Source organism: Bos indicus x Bos taurus, chromosome 8 (genome assembly GCF_003369695.1).
Source record: "Bos indicus x Bos taurus breed Angus x Brahman F1 hybrid chromosome 8, Bos_hybrid_MaternalHap_v2.0, whole genome shotgun sequence".
Classification (NCBI taxonomy): Eukaryota; Metazoa; Chordata; class Mammalia; order Artiodactyla; family Bovidae; genus Bos; species Bos indicus x Bos taurus.
The window spans coordinates 65,343,684-65,361,018 of record NC_040083.1 but is presented as its reverse complement, the minus strand read 5'-3'; the positions used below and the strand labels follow the sequence as shown (position 1 = coordinate 65,361,018).

Here is a 17,335-nt window from a genome sequence, read left to right as displayed (position 1 = left end):
CTACCCTGAAATTGTGAGGCTGTAGGGAAAGAGTTTGCATAAGCTGAAATTCCCCTCAGGCTCAGAAAGCGTCAGAGAAAATTCACATGTCAGAATAAGGAGGGAGTTTGGGGCACTGCTGGCCCGGGGTCCAGGGTGAGAGATCGCCCCCGTGTAGTGGTGGGATTAGATGGCTCTGTCCTGGAAGCCCCTCCTCTTCCAGATGGGCTGTAATGAGATGGGCCAGGCCTGTCGCCCATCCTCTGTCCTTCTCGTGCTCTGGAGCAGTGGCGAGGATGAGGCCCACACACTCTCAGCTCTAAGCGTGTGCGGTGTGGAGCATGGAGGCCTCCAAAGGCCAGTCCACCTCCACCCTGGAGAAGAGGACAGCCCTGCCCATAGCACCCACCTCTGCCAGGGAATGGGCAGGGGCATGTCTTTGTGTGCAGTCACCTCACTGTCTGAGTGGGACACTGTGCACCTAGTGCTGGACGCGGGGAAAGGAGGCAGGGGGCAGAGCTGTCTGTAGATGGTGCAGTGACCAAGGAGCCCCTGGTGTCCCACCAGTGTCTACAGGCCCAGAGGAAAGAAGTTAGGGGCCCATTGACTCCTGGTGGCCCCACCCCAGAGTCTCCCTTCTACTCTAGCTCCCAGAGCCCAGAAAGAAGGAGGCCACCTGGAGTCCCTGACAGAGGGCCAGGCTCCCAGAGACAGAGGAGCCTCAGAGCAAGGAGTCTTCACTTCTCCACAGTGTAGTTAATCAGCTTTCACGGGACGGGGAGCTCAGGACAGACTCGCGGTCTGGGGCCTCTACCTATGCATGTGGCCCAAGGAGGCTCCCAGAGGACAGGTGGGACTCAATAGGCCCAAGGGCTCTGCTGAAGTCGTAGCAAGTCTCACTTGTTATTAACCTTGCCCAGCCCAAAGCCTGGAAGAGGAGAAAGCCAGCAGATACGATGTGTTACCCAGCAGGTGGCAAGTGACCTGTGGAGAAGGGAGCGGTCAGCTTTCTTCCCTAGGACCCATCTACACAGCAAAGTGTTAAGTTACTCAGTCATGTCCACCTCTTTAAGACCCATGGACTGTAGCCTACCACGCTCCTCTGTCCATGTAATTTTCCAGACAAGAATACTGGAGTGGGTAGCCATTCCCTTCTCCAAGGAATCTTCCTGACCCAGATATCGAACCCAGGGCTCCTGAATTGCAGGCAGATTCTTCACCATCTGAGCCATGATGGAAGCCCTGGAAAGCAGGGAGACAAGAGCAATTCTTAGAGTGATTCAGGGCTTTGTGTCATAGTCACTAAGGCTGTGGAGAGACCAGCTCCAAGGAGGGCCTCTGATCCAGGTGACAGCTGGAATGGCCCTGCCCCCATGCCTGTTAGGACCCCACATGTGGGACAAGGGCCCCCACATGTGAGACAAGGACCAGGTTTGCAGGGAAGGGTGCACAGGCCTACTTGTGCTGTGGTTTCTACCTGTAGCCAAGTCTTGCCTCTGGGTCCCATCCCCCAGGGTGCGTACAGCAGTGGGGGCTCAGCCAGGACCTAAGGGAGAGGCTGAAACCAGGACACAGAGTGGCCTCCAGCGCTCAGGCGGGAGGGAGCCATAAAGCAGAGACTCTGAGCCTAGGCGCTGCCTGGTCCTCTCAGAGGCATTGAGAGGTGAGTGCTGAGGGCGGGGGCGCTGAGTCCAAAGACACCTGTGGGGATAAGTGACACAGAGGGACACCAACAGGACAGCAAGAAACCGGAAGGGGAAAATCCCTGTGCCCTTCTCCTGCTGTAAGGGGAAGAACAGCAAGCAATTAAGGTCCCCTCACTAAGAGTCTCCACAGAGAGACCCACACTGTCCCCACATGGAGACCTCCCCCACACCTACTCTGAGCAATCTCACCCAGAGACCTCTCAGAGCATCCCAGAGAGACCTCTGTCTGAGACCTCCCACGCACACGCCTCACAGGTGTTCTTTAGGATTTGAGTATCCCCCCACCGACAGGTCCATCATGGTGATTCTGGTATCAGTTAACAAACTGGCAGCACAGGAGAAGGACCAGAGATGGTGTCCAGCCCCGACTCCTGCCCCCAGAACTCCAAGACATCCAGACATCACCAGCATTGTCCTAAACGGGGGTGGGGGTGGGGTCTCTGCTGGGGAAATGCTCATACCTTCTGTCCTTTGTTACCATTGCCTCTGAACAAAGAGTCACAGTGTTCTATGTGCAGACCTGCAGAAGTCTTTCCTCCACAGATCTTCATTAACTTCAGCTCTGTCCATGGCTTAGAGAATCACAGATTTTAAACATGAGTTCAATGCTGCCAACTTCCCATGAAAGTATCTTATTTGTCCCATTTTATTCATCTTCCTGTCAGATGGTGCCAAGATCGCATTTTTTTCTTTTCTTATCCAAGGAGGATAAGATCTGAACTCAAGATGCAGATTTCTTTACTTTGGAAACAAGGTGAAGGACTGTAGCAAATGGGCTGTAGAACAAAATAAAGCAGCAACAAGGTGTGTGCAGTTTCATTCACCTCCCAGGGGGCTGTGCAACTAACGCAGCATTTTGTACAAAACAGCTTGTGTCAGGCTTGGGTTTTATTTTTCAATGAAAATGTGTATGTTTTTCAAATGAATCATCTATCTGGCAATATTCCTTTTTGGTCTCCTGCAAAAATACACTTATTTCTTTCTCAAAATATGGTAATACCCTCAAATGATATTATGCATATTTCCAACATATGATAAAATTCTAATGTCCAGGTAACATAGCTTAAACTGAAGAATTAATTATAAAAGAAGATTCAGTATTTAAATAATTCTTCAAAATGTACAATTTCCAAGACTCAAACAGCCTCCATTTTATGTTCATTCCAGGCCTAAAAAAGGATACTTTGCCTCAAATAGTGTGGAATTTACAAAAAGATATCATATAGTCTATTTTGATGTATACTCATCCCCTAATAATATGACCAGAAGGGACTTCACATCTGAATTGAACAAAGTTTACATAAATAATCAAAGTGTGCATTAACATACACAACGTGTACAGCAATCATCAAAATCCTCACATTGTATATCCAGCCTTTCCAAAGAGGGACTTCAGTGATATCACAGACATACTTTTCATTGCTCATAAGCAACTAGTCCCCCTGCTTTGATAAAATTGACTTAAATGACAGCTGGCATGCGTTTACCATTGTTAAGTCAGATTATCCACAGGATGACAATCTTTCCTCTAAGAGAAGCAGGGTTGATATGAGAGCTCTTTTGGCTGATTTATTTTAATCAGGTGGCATGGTGATAAAGTCCCCCCTGCAATGCAGGAGACATAAGAGACGTGGGTTCCATCCCTGGGTCAGAAAGATTCCCTGGAGGAGAGTATGGCAACCCACTCCAGTATTCTTGCCTGGAGAATTCCATGGACACAGTAGAACTCTGTCCAAAAAAGCTCTTAATGACCCAGATAACCATGATGGTGTCATCTCTCACCTAGAGCCAGACATCCTGGAGTGTGAAGTCAATTGGGCCTTAGGAAGCAATACTATGAACAAAGCGAGTGGAGGTGATTGAATTTAAGCTAAGCTATTTAAAAGTCCTAAAAGATGATGCTGTTAGAGTGCTGCACTCACTATCCCAGCAAAATTGGAAAACTCAGCAGTGGCCACAGGACTGGTAAAGGTCAGTTTTCATTCCAATCCCAAAGAAAGGCAATGCCAAAGAATGTTCAAATTACCATACAATTGCACTCATCTCACATGATAGCAAGATTATGCTCAAAATTCTTCAAGTTAGGCTTTAGCAGTACATGAACTGAGAATTTCCAGATGTACAAGCTGGATTTAGAAAGGCAGAGGAACCAGAGATCAAATTGCCTATAACTGTGGGATCATAGAAAAAGCAAGAGAATTCCAGAAAAACATCTACTTCTGCTTCACTGACTATGCTAAAGCCTTTGACTGAGTGGATCACAACAAACTGTGGAATATTATGAAAGACATGGGAATAAAAGACTACCTTAGCTCTCTCCCAAGAAACCTGTATGCAGGACAAGAAGCAAAGTTAGAAATGGACATGGAACAACAGACTGGTTCCAAATTGGGAAAGGAGTGTGTCAAGGCTGAATGCAGTCACCCTGCTTTTTTAACTTATATGCAGAAGTACATCACATGAAATATTGGGCTGGACGACTCAAAAGCTGGAATCAAGATTGCTAGGAGAAATATCAATAACCTCAGATATGCAGATCTACTTTAATGACAGAAAGTTAGAGGAAGTAAACAGCCTCTTGATGAAAGTGAAAGAGTTGAAGGAAACAGGTGGGTTCCAACTCAGCATTCAAAAACAATGATCATGACATCCAGTCCTATCACTTCATGGCAAATAAATGGAGGTAAAAATGAAGACGGTTCAGATTTCATTTCTTGGGCTCCAAGATCAATGCAGATGATAAGTGGGGCCTCAAAATTAAAAGATGTTTGCTCCTTGGAAGAAAAGCAATGACAAACCTAGACAGTGTATTAGAAAGCAGAGACATCATTGTGCTGACAAAAGTCCTTACAGTCAAATCTATGGTTTTTCCACTAGTCATGTATAAATGAGAGTTGCACCATAAAGAAAGCTGATGCCGAAGAATTGATGCTTTTGAACTGTGGTGTTGGAGAAGACTCTTGCGAGTCCCTTGGACTGCAAGGAGATCCAACCAGTCCATCCTAAAAGAGATCAGTCCTGGGTGTTCATTGGAGGGACTGGTGCTGAAGCTGAAGCTCCAATATTTTGGCCACCTAATGCAAAGATCTGACTCACAGGGAAAGACCCTGATGCTGGGAAAGACTGAGGGAAAGAGGAGAAGGGGGCGACAGAGGATTAAATGGTTGGATGGCACACTGACTCAATGGACGTGAGTTTGAGCACGCTCAGGGAGACAGCGAAGGACAGGGAAGCATGGCGTGCTGCAGTCCATGAAGTCGAAAAGAATCAGACAGGACTTGGTGACTGAACAACAACTATCTCAGAAGATAATACATTTATAAACAGGGCAGCTAAAGTTGGCTGAATGTCCTTTTTATTACATGGAACCCCAAATGCAGTAAAAAGAATGCTTCCAAACTAGCTGTAGAATGGCACAGACTCTTCCCTCTTTTGTTTGTATGATCAAATAATAGATCAATCAGTCTGAGCAGGGATGATTTTAGAAATGGCTTATAAAAAGTCAGTTGTTATTTTGGAAGCCTTTTAAGGTTGCTGTGCTTGCTTAGTTGCTCAAGTCATGTCCAACTCTTTGTGACCCCGTAGACTGTAGCCCTGCCAGGCTCCTCTATCCATGGGGATTCTCCAGGCAAGAATACTGGAGTAGGTTGTCACGCCCTCCCCCAGGGGATTCTTCCCAACCCTTGAATATCATCCCAGGAGTTTTCCATTTTGCTTCCTGCATCCATCTGGGGGCCTCTCCCGGTCCTGCCAACATGTGTGCGAGCTGAGAAAGATGTAGCACTTTGGGGTCACAGGCCCTGACAATGAGTCTTAGCTCTTCAAAAAATGTTGGGGCTCCTCCTTAAGTTTCAAGAATACTTTGACTAGAGCTCTCAGTTCAGTTCTGACAAGGAGTAAAGAACAAGTGAGGGGGCTCGCCTAAAACCTCACGTACAGTTGTCTTAAATGATAATAGTTAAACATCTCTTTAGATGTATTTCAGAGAGCGAATTAGTAAAACATGAGTACTCAGGTGGAAAAAGACGTGGTAGGTCGGCAGTAGGATTGAAGTCCTTAGTTGCATCTGTCTGTAGTCTTCTTTTGTAAGGTAACTTTTGTCTCTTTAATTTTTTTATAAACATTTTTATTTAGAGGATAAATGCTTTACAATGTTGTGTTGATTTTGCAGTTTAAGAATGTGAATCAGCCAAAAGTATATGCATATATATATACTCCCTCTCTAACCTCCCTCCCACCCCAACTCATCCCACTTCTCTAGGTTGTCAAAGAGCAGGAGGTAGAACTCCCTGTGTCATATAGCAACTTCTCACTAGCTAAATATTCTACATAGAGTAATGCACCCATTTCAATGCATTCATTAGCTTTTTGTACTGAGTCCTTAAAAGAAACAGGCCTTTATTTAGGAATCTTGAAACTTTCTGGAAGCTTTTTCATATCAATTAAAGTAGGCATCTCATTCTCCTCGTCCAGTTTGGCATCTGATGCTCTCTAGAGTTTTCCTTAAATGAAATCTTGTCTAACTGGAACACTCCAAACAATGAGTACTATAATTCTAGATCAATATTAGTAAAATTTTGCCATCTTTCTAGATATCTACAACCTCAAGATCTATAGCTCTTACATATAAAATATAAAATAACTGGTGTGCCAGAAGGTGGTATGCTCAACAGAGGTATGGCTACCATTTCCTTAGCTAGCGTTTGTCATCCCAAAACAAGACAAACAAACCTGTGCCATAATATATCAGCACTACCCGAGAGATGCTATGACCACCTGCCTAAATAAGGCCTGGCATGCACAACCACCAATTCCCAGAGAACCTTGTACTGAGGAAGAGCATAGAACCAGGAAATCCCAAGAAATGAGGACTACAGACTGATTCTATGCAAAATGAAGTATAGCTGGTCACCAACAGTTCTGAGTGCAGAATCTAGGGGCTGATACTGATTCCAACACATGGGGAAGTAAAGACTACATTGTCAGCAGTTCCCAACATGGGGTCTAGCAAACAAAATTAGGAGCTAGGGTTTACCACTCAAAAATAGATTGGCAACAACCAAGAAATGTTACTGTGCACTGGAAATTTGATCTAATAGGTGGGTTTGGCCTCGGGCAGAATGATCTGCCAGCCAAGCCAACCTGCCCTGAAAGGAAAGCCAATTAGATTAGGGGCACAAATGCAAAGAGAATGGAGCTCAAACCAAGAGGAGCTTACTAACAACCTCCGTGAATGCCAAGAAAGACAGCGGACTCAGAGGATGTGTGGGCACCACAGTTGTCCCTCCTTGTCTCCAAATGTCATCAGAAATTCCCTTGAGATCCCATTGCTGCAACCAGTATATTAAAAAACAAAAATTAACTGAGTAAAGTTGAAGATTTACTTTGAATTTGTAATAAACTGACTCTAGTAAATGATTCACGAACCAGGCAGCATTTCATTCAAAAGACAGGGATATACTCCAAGGGGTTAAACATCATTGATGGGTTCTAAGCTAAGTAGAGCAGGACAAGGAAATAAGTCATCAGCAAGAGAACAAGTGTAACATCTGTGGAGGAAAGTAAACATTCAGGTGACAATGGCTTCTCATTAGCTAAACTGCAGAATTTTCTATTAGCTGGGTTTGTTGCTGGCCAAAAGGCAAGTCTTCCCTCCTCCAGCTGGAGTGGTAATGTGGCTGCACTTCTAGTTTGGGAATGCAAGGTGTATTTCTTCCTGTTGGGATATGTAAATGACCTCTTCAGGTTGAAGTAATGGAGGATGAATGACAGGGCGTGACAGCGCCCTCTTTAGACCTTGCAGACTCCAATTATAGTTACGGTTTACTTTTCTTAATTTTCACAGCTTGTTTTGTTAGCAGGAGGATTCACAATGAGGGAGAAAAGGCCAGAAGACTCACCATTAAGAAAGTTCAGAAATTCCTGAGTGGATGCATGGGAGGCAGAAGGTGGCTGTGGGGTCAGCTGGAGTCCACACTGATCACATGGCTCCATCTGATGGCTTTGCAGCTTGCTGTGGAATAATTAAAAAAAAAAAAAAAAAAGGGTCACTTCACCCCATCAGTGAAACATGAAACTGAGATGAGCTTCCCACTGCTAGAAGAATCCTAAACCATCACAAAGGAACAGAGAACACGTCTAAAGGATTTGGGAACATCAGAGTCATATCTCCTCATAGTGGGACTCCTCAGTCTCTCCAGTTCTCAGACCTCAACTCTTTCTCAGGGACAAAACCTCCCCACTATTAGGGAAATTAAATAAATAGTCTTTTTCAGGCTTCAGAGACAGAGCAGAGCAGGCCTCTGACCTAGCTTCTAACTTGCCTGCACTCTGCCCTGACTTTGAGTGCCCTGATTGCCTATGGTGAGGGCAAGCCTGGTGGCACCACAGATGATAGGGGACGAGTCTTGAAATTGCTGAGCCCTGGGAGGGACCCTGTTTGCATTGCTTTGTCTTGGGGATGGTCTTGGGGATGACGAAATGGCTTCTGCGGAGGCCTTACCACATCTGAGAAAAGAAGGGAATGAAAGGCAAAGAGAGAAGGAAAGACACCCATCTGAATGCAGAGTTCCAGAGAAGAGCACGGAGTGAGAAGAAAGCCTTCCTCAGGGATCAGTGCAGAGTGAGAGAGGAAAACAACAGAATGGGAAAGACTAGAGAACTCTTCAAGAAAACTAGAGATACCAAGGGAACATTTCATGCAAAGATAGGCACAATAAAGGACAGAAATTGTATGAACCTAACAGAAGCAGAAGATATTAAAAAGAGGTGGCAAGAATACACAGAAGAACTATACAAAAAAGATCTTCATGACCCAGATAACCACAGTGGTGCTATAACTCACCTAGAGCCAGACATCCTGCAGTGTGAAGTCAAGTAGGCCTTAGGAAGCATCACTATGAACAAAGCTAGAGGAGGTGATGGAATTTAGCTGTGCTATTTCAAGTCCTAAAAGATGATGCTGTGAAAGTGCTGCACTCAATATGCCAGCAAATTTGGAAACTCACCACAGGACTGGAAAAGGTCAGTTTTCATTCCAATCCCAAAGAAGGCAATGCCAAAGAATCTTCAAACTACTGCATAAATGCACTCATCTCACATGCTAGCAAAGTAATGCTCAAAATTCTCCAAGTGAGGCTTCAACAGTACATGAACGATGAACTTTCATATGTACAAGCTGGAGTTTGAAAAGGCAGAGGAACCAGAGATCAAATTGCCAACATCCTTTGGGTCATGGAAAAAGCAAGAGAGTTCCAGAGAAACATCTACTTCAGCTTCATTAACTATGCTAAAGCCTCTGACTGTGTGGATCACAACAAAGTGTGGAAAATTCTTAAAGAGATGGGAATACCAGACCACCTTACCTGCCTCCTGAGAAATCTGTATTCCAATCCAGAAGCAACAGTTAGAACAGGACATGGATCAATGGACTGGTTCCAAATTGGAAAAGGAGTAGGTGAAGGCTGTATATTGTCACCCTGCTTATTTAACTTACATGCAGAGAACATCATGTGAAATGCTGGGCTGGACGAAGCACAAACTGGAATCAAGGTTGTCATCTGAATAACCTCACATATGCAGATGACACCACCCTTATGGCAGAAAATGAAGAGGAACTGAAGAGCCTCTTGATGAAAATGAAAGAGGAGAGTGAAAAAGCTGGCTTAAAGGTCAACATTCAAAAAACTAAGATCATGGCATCCAGCCCCTTCACTTCATGGCAAAGAGATGGAGAAAGAATGGAAACAGTGGCTAACTGTTTTCTTAGGCTCCAAAATCACTGCAGCTGGTGACTGCAGTCATGAAATTAAGAGGCGCTTGTTCCTCAGAAGAAAAGCTATGACAAACCTCGACAGTGTATTAAAAAGCAGAGACATTACTTTCCCAACAAAGGTCCACCTAGTCAAAGCTATGGTTTTTTCCAGTAGTCATGTATGGATGTGAGAGTTGGACCATAAAGAAAGCTGATGCCGAAGAATTGATGCTTTTGCAGATTAAAGAGTGAAGTTAAGTCTCAAGCAGGGTAAATAATAACAAACCTACGCTAGGATATAACCTGACTTTCAAGACAACAAAGAGAAAAGAGTCAAAAACCATAGAAAAGAACAGACTATTATCTACAAGACAAGAGGGCTCAGTTGAAGAGCAGATCTTTCATTTATTAACAGAGTCCAGGAAACAATACAACAGTTTCTTCAGAGAACTGTGGCTACAGTTTTGAATACCTCAATTGGTCGAGCCCGATTTTTTGGTTAGCACTTGTGAAATCAAAAGTTCCCAGTAGTTTGACTGGCACTCTCATTATCTGTAATCCCACAATTACCTTGTGTAGAAGGGTAGGAGCAGCCCAAAAGGGAAACTTAAGTACCTAAGGCTCGGGCTGCCAATCCTTTCTTGTGCCTAAGTAATGTCATCCAGAGATGCATGGTATGGTCCTGGTAGTATCAAACTTTTCAATAGCCAGCACAAAACACTTTTAAAACAGAATTTTTAAACAGGCAAAATGTATTAAACACACAGAATTTTTTTCAGTCCAACCACATACAATCAAAGCAGAATGTTCTATAAGAAACTAAGAAGATTCCATATATATATGGGGAGGGAGGAGGGAGGAGGGTTCATGATGGGGAACACATGTATACCTGTGGCAGATTCATTTCGATATATGGCAAAACCAATACAATATTGTAAAGTTAAAAAATAAAATTAAATTAAAAAAAAAAAAAGAAACTAAGAAGACCTCTGAAACATAAGTATACCACGAAGGGCCTATATTTCAAGTGACAGGAAATGACAAATATCAAAATACGTATTTCATAAATGGGGATGTTCATTATAAAGTTTTTATAACCCAGAGAAGTTCCTTGCTATTTACAAAGGTTTTTCTTGGGCTATGAGACCTAAAATTTGATGATGTGTAAGAAAAGTACCATCAGATCTATTTATTTATGTGTAATTTTTACAGGATATCAACAGTGAAATCTACCAAGTTTTAAATACACACAACACTTTGTGGGAAAAATCCCCATCAGTAAGTTACAGTACATTCATAAAGCGGAATACTACAGAGCACGGGTACCAGACCACAGCCAATCCTGCTTGCAGCCTGTATTTGTAAATAAAATTTTATTGGAACACAGCACACCTATTCATTTATGTATCATGTGATGCTCCTTTCATAGCATCAGGAGTGCTGAGTAGTTCTGACAAGTTCTGACAAAAACCTAAAATATTCACCATCTGACTCTTTACATAGAAAGAAGTTTGCTGACTCCTGGTATAGAGAAACAAAATGAATTACATCCTTAAATCAACATAAGTAACTCTCATGATGATGCAAATCAAGTCATAAAAAAATACACTATGATTCCTTTTATATCAAACTCTTAAAACATGCAAAACAAAAATGCACTGTTTATAAATGCACATAAAATTTTTATATAAAAAGGCAGCAAAGTACTAACACAGAAGTGATCTCTGGAGGTGTAAAAGAGAAATTTAACTATGGAAAGGACATGGACAGAGTGCATGCTGACGACATTCTATTCCTAAACCTGGAATTTAGCTAAATGGATGTTCGGTTTATACTCTTTAAACTATTTAAATGTTTCATATAATCATATGTATGACATATTTCTATGACACTTAAAAGCTCAAAAAAGACTTGAAAGGCAAATGTCAAAATGTGACAGAATGATTTTTATTTTCTTATATGTGATCATCTCTTAAGACTGTTTAATAACCTTCTTGCAATGAACTGTAAACAGCATACCGAAAAGAACATAAGCATGAGAACACTTTTTGAAAATGAAAGTGAAATCTTCCATACTATCCTAGAAGCTTTAGTCCAAAAATTATATAGGAACAAAAGTAATAATTAAAAAACACCAGCATCTTAGAACAATTTCCTTAAACCCATGAATTTAAAATTTGACTCTGGCTAGTTCTGCTAACTGCTAAGTCACTTCAGTTGTGTCCAACTCTGTGCGACCCCATAGACGGCAGCCTACCAGGCTCTCCCGTCCCTGGGATTCTCCAGGCAAGAACACTGGAGTGGGTTGCCATTTCCTTCTCCAATGCATGAAAGTGAAAAGTGAAAGTGAACTCGCTCAGTCATGTCCTACTAGGCTCCTCCATCCATGGGATTTTCCAGGCAAGAGTACTGGAGTGGGGTGCCATTGCCTTCTCCGTGGCTAGTTCTAATGAAGCCCAAACAAAATACAAAGGCTCGTATTAATAAGTCCATTCTTCTAAAACATAGAATTTTCTTGCCAGATCTATGGCAAAGTTAAGGAACGCTCCCAAGAAACTCTATAATACCATCTAACTTTTCAAATTTGTAGCTTACAAGAAAAAACAAAAACTAAGACTGGTATACCTCATCACAAAGGGGATTCACAAAAGAACAAAGAAGCAGGTAGCGAGGGATATACAAACTCTAAAAAAGAAGTAGATTTTGGAAATATCTTTTATGGATTGATTGACTGAAGGGAGTTGAGCAAGTAGGAAAAAAATTAAAAGTTTAAGAGTACAAAACTGTTACCTTTTTCTTAGATGTTCTGCTTCTCCTTTCTCTAAAGTAAGCAGAAAATAAAGCAGACTATAGCAACAAGAAGCCAGAAACGGCAGTAGAGTTTCACTAAGTACACACGTATGATCCAGGAGCTTACAGATAACACCCAAAACACAGCCAGCCGTGCTGTCAGGAATTACAGTCAATCCAACCTAGGCAGAGAAAAATGAGGTTAATGACCTCTTCACAACAGCCCTTCTCCCCAGAATAAAAACAAACACCATCACCTGGACAATTAACCTCCCATCACTACTGGTAGCTCAGATGGTAAAGAATCTGCCTGTAATGTGGGAAGATCCAGGTTTAATCCCTGGTTTGGGAAGATCCCCTGGAGAAGGGAATGGCAACCTACTCCAACATCCTTGCTGGAGAATCCCACGGACACAGAAGCCTGGCAGGCTACAGTCCATGGGTCACACAGTCGGAGATGACTTAACGACTACACTACTACTACTACTGGTGGAAATCGGTACAACCACAATACGTGCCATGCCCCCCACCACACCTTAAGGTCCCGTTTTCCTCTGACAACTAACTGCTACCTGAAATGACTCTGAAAATATTTAAATTCAAGAAATACTATCACACTCTCCGACATACATCACAGCAGGATCCTCTATGACCCACCTCCCAGAATATTGGAAATAAAAGCAAAATAAACAAATGGGACCTAATTAAACTTAAAAGCTTCTGCACAACAAAGGAAACTATTAGCAAGGTGAAAAGACAGCCTTCAGAATGGGAGAAAATAGTAGCAAATGAAGCAACTGACAAACAATCTCAAAAATATACAAGCAACTCCTACAACTCAATTCCAGAAAAATAAACGACCCAATCAAAAAATGGGCCAAAGAACTAAACAGACATTTCTCCAAAGAAGACATACAGATGGCTAACAAACACATGAAAAGATGCTCAACATCACTCATTATCAGAGAAATGCAAATCAAAACCACTATGAGGTACCATTTCACGCCAGTCAGAATGGCTGCAATCCAAAAATCTACAAGCAATAAATGCTGGAGAGGGTGTGGAGAAAAGGGAACCCTCTTACACTGTTGGTGGGAATGCAAACTAGTACAGCCACTATGGAGAACAGTGTGGAGATTCCTTAAAAAACTGGAAATAGAACTGCCTTATGACCCAGCAATCCCACTGCTGGGCATACACACTGAAGAAACCAGAAGGGAAAGAGACACGTGTACCCCAATGTTCATTGCAGCACTGTTTATAATAGCCAGGACATGGAAGCAACCTAGATGTCCATCAGCAGATGAATGGATAAGAAAGCTATGGTACATATACATAATGGAGTATTACTCAGCCATTAAAAAGAATACATTTGAATCAGTTCTAATGAGGTGGATGAAACTAGAGCCTATAATACAGAGTGAAGTAAGCCAGAAAGAAAAACACCAATACAGTATACTAACGCATATATATGGAATTTAGAAAGATGGTAACAATAACCCTGTATACGAGACAGCAAAAGAGACACTGATGTATACAGAACAGTCTTTTGGACTCTGTGGGAGAGGGAGAGGGTGGGATGATTTGGGAGAATGGCACTGAAACATGTATAATATCATATATGAAACAAGTCGCCAGTCCAGGTTCGATGCACGATACTGGATGCTTGGGGCTGGTGCACTGGGACGACCCAGAGGGATGGTATGGGGAGGGAGGAGGGTTCAGGATGGGGAACACATGTATACCTGTGGTGGATTCATTTCAATATTTGGCAAAACCAATACAATATTGTAAAGTTTAAAAATAAAATAAAATTAAAAAAAAATACTATCAATCCAATCCCCCACATCCCCTTCAAGACAAAGTCTCTTAAATTTTCTAGATGTTACAATTTCTACTGTTGGCCAAAAACATTATTTAAAAGGATTATTTCTTGCATCCAAAGAAAATCTTGATACCAACAATCACATTTACATGATCCTGAGTATTCAGACTGGAAAATGCTAATCAGGCACCACCCTCATCCCAGGAAATTAAATGCACAAACCAGAGTTCATTTTATAATTATCCTTCCCCTGCCCTTTGATTTGACCGGTCATTCAGACATAACCAAGGAAAATCATCTGCAACGGAGTAAGGTAATACCACACTTACTCTTGACTGCCTCACTGCCCCAGATCCAGACAGGGGACATCATGGTACACTAGCTCACCTGGACTCTGCTGTATAAACAGTCATTAAGGTGGACTCTGTGTAAGTATACACAGTCAAAATCTCCTGCAAGCAACTGTTGAGTAATCATAGTCTGCAGGCTCTGAGGTCTTAACCTTTCCACCAGGCTGTCTGAAGAAAGTGACCGACTGGAATGCTGATCTTGGAACAGTGAATGTAATCAAAGGAGGGCATACATTTCTAGAGTGGAAGTTAAAAAAAAAAAAAAGATGGGGATCTTTGGAGATACAATGTATATGGATTGGAAGTTTAATAGCAGGAAGAAAAGGGTACTGAAGTCAAAGTGGTAGTCTTCCAATTTGAGGGTAGTAAAAGGGGGTATGCATGTGCCTATAAAATTATCCAAACAAGTGACAGTCCCTTGAAGAAAACCTTGGGGGCTCTCCCTTGCACTGTAATATATCATTATACTAAAAAGTCAAAGATCAAAGTGTAAAGGTTGGAGGAAGTTAAAAGCAAAACCCAGGCATACCTAATGAGAATTCAATACCACTGGGAACAAGAGACATCCACAAGCCCAGAGACAAGTAAGTTTCATGGCTAAGCTCACTGTTCCCAGTGACCAGGCCTTAAGCTTGTGAGGTGACAGCCCTACTCCACACCTCACCCCTTCTAGGTATGACACCAAGCACATGTTCATGAAAGCATTTCAAGTCAGAAAGATCCAAGGTATCATTTTAAGGTCTTTCATTGCTCATATGTAGAAAGTAAGGGCCATTTCCCTAAGGTCACAGAATTAATTAGCAACAGCCAGCAAACAAACCAAGATTTCTCAGTTCTCACCACAGATGAGAGGCCATGAAATTATTAAGCTTAGATTCTGGACACTCAGTCTCTCCCCGATTATGGCAAACCAAATCTTAACCAGTGAATCTCTATGCTTTTTGTGTAACAGAAAAAATTTTAAGTATATTTACCAAATGCTTACTGATGGCAGTCTGCAGGACGTCAAAGCTTTGGCTTCGGACAGGGACAACCAATAAACTGTGACAGACTGTCTGTGAGAAAGGAGAAAACCGGTACCAAATCAGAACACTGTAGGTCAGAAACAAGTCCAACAGTTTTTTTTTAAACCTAGTTGCTCTACATATTAAAAAGAAACTCAACAAGAAGTGACTCTAAAGATGCAAGCACCAAACAAGCAATCCTCATATATATGTGCTAATTTTCCAAATAATTCATTTATTAAATACTTACTGAGCACTGTGGAGAAGGAAATGGCAACTCACTCTGGTATTCTTGCCTGGAGAATTCCATGGACAGAAGAGTCTGACAAGCTACCAAATATGGGGTCACAAAGAGTTGGACACAACTGCCTGACTACCACACAAACTGAGCTAGTCTTATCAGGCGCTACACACAGGAGTGAAAGAATGAGAAACTTCTGTCTCACAGCCCTCGGGTAGCTTACAATCAACCAAGGTAGAGCCCACATTCCCATTAAATAAGTGCTACAACAGGGAGGTCTCAGTGATGTAAACAAAGAGCGGACAAAAGCTTTTCTCCCATTCGGTGGAAAAATACATCATTGAAAAAAACATGATCCAGAAAATAGAAATACCACGTGCAAATTATGCTGCCTCTTATTCCCTAAAGGTAAAAGAACAGTCTATAAGGAAGAAAAATATGAATGAGATGAGAATCAAATCTTTAGTATTTTTAATTTTCTAAGATCTTAAAACAAGAAGCAGAATGATAGCATCAAGTCCTTCAGAGAATCACAACACAACTCCAGAAGTTGATGGAATGCAGTACCAAAATGAAGTATGTAGAAAAATCCCATGGGGAGACAAAGATAAGGCTAGTGGAAATAAGACTATGACTCTAGGAAGAGAAGGAACAGTCAAGATAAATTCAAGAGAACTGTCAATCCTCAAAAATCAACAGTATCTGCATTATGTCTCTATAAAACCTCTTGCAGAGTGATAGTACCCAGAGTTTTCACAGGGCAATTGTCTCCGCTTTTAAACCTGTAGGTAACAATGTAAACAGGATTATTTTCAATGCTATCTTCCTTCTTCAAAATGAGCATAGTGAATATTATCATTCATAAAAGGTAAATCATATTTGAAAGGCCCATTCAATAATAAATGATCACTCAATCCCCTCCTTTTTCCATTCTGCCTCCCTCCCCTCCTGAACAAATCAGTTCTAAAGCTACTGCATGAGGCCAAGCTAGACATCAGCACTAGAGTCAATGGGAGGGCTTCAGTGGCCCAGAGTCAGTTAACTGTTAACAAATACAGGTGCTCTGTCCCCAAGAATTGGGAGTTCAAATGGGATAAGAAAGATGCCCACAGGGGAAAAGGGTGGCACCAAAAGGAGACGATCACAGACGAAGTGACCGAGTAGGTAAATATATTAAGTAAATGGAAGTCGGGTTTCTCACCATCAGAAAAAGCAGATACAAGAGGGAAAGGAGAAAACCAGAATGAACCCCATGGTGTTGAATTCCTGATTTCTGTTCACTGATAAGGTCTGGGAACAGCAACATCAAATAGCAATGAACACACTTATAAGAGTCGAGGGCTCCGGCCATATCAGCCTGAAGGCGCCCGATCTCGTCTGATCTCGGAAGCTAAGCAGAGTCGGGCCTGCTTAGTATAAAAAAAAAAAAAAAGAGTCGAGAATTGTTTCCTAAAATGCATTCTCCACCTAAAGGAAAACTGGGCTTCTTAAAGAAATACCTGATTGCTGGGCTGGGACAGGGGAAATACAACACGAATCTGAAACAATCTGTGATACAATAAAGGTAGTACAGCTAACCCTTGAACAACACGGGGAGGGGATTAAAGGCACAGACCCTCTGTGCGGTTGAAAATCTGCACCTAACTTAATAGCGGGCCCTCCACATCTAACGCTGTTCGTATCTGCA

General features: G+C 42.3%; 1 protein-coding gene across 1 annotated transcript in view; it reads right to left on the bottom strand.

Moving 5' to 3' along the window:
- Positions 1 to 1,142: 1,142 nt before the first annotated feature.
- LOC113897461 (testis-expressed protein 10-like) overlaps positions 1,143 to 17,335 on the bottom strand; it is a 32,981-nt gene continuing 16,788 nt past the window's right edge. Inside the window, exons 6-9 of the mRNA XM_027550215.1 lie at positions 15,378 to 15,458; positions 12,229 to 12,410; positions 7,586 to 7,698; positions 1,143 to 2,257 (exon numbers count right to left, since the gene is read on the bottom strand). Of these exons, the coding sequence (XP_027406016.1) occupies positions 2,184 to 2,257; positions 7,586 to 7,698; positions 12,229 to 12,410; positions 15,378 to 15,458 (450 nt within the window). The 3' untranslated portion in view covers positions 1,143 to 2,183. The remainder of the gene's footprint in view (positions 2,258 to 7,585; positions 7,699 to 12,228; positions 12,411 to 15,377; positions 15,459 to 17,335) is intronic.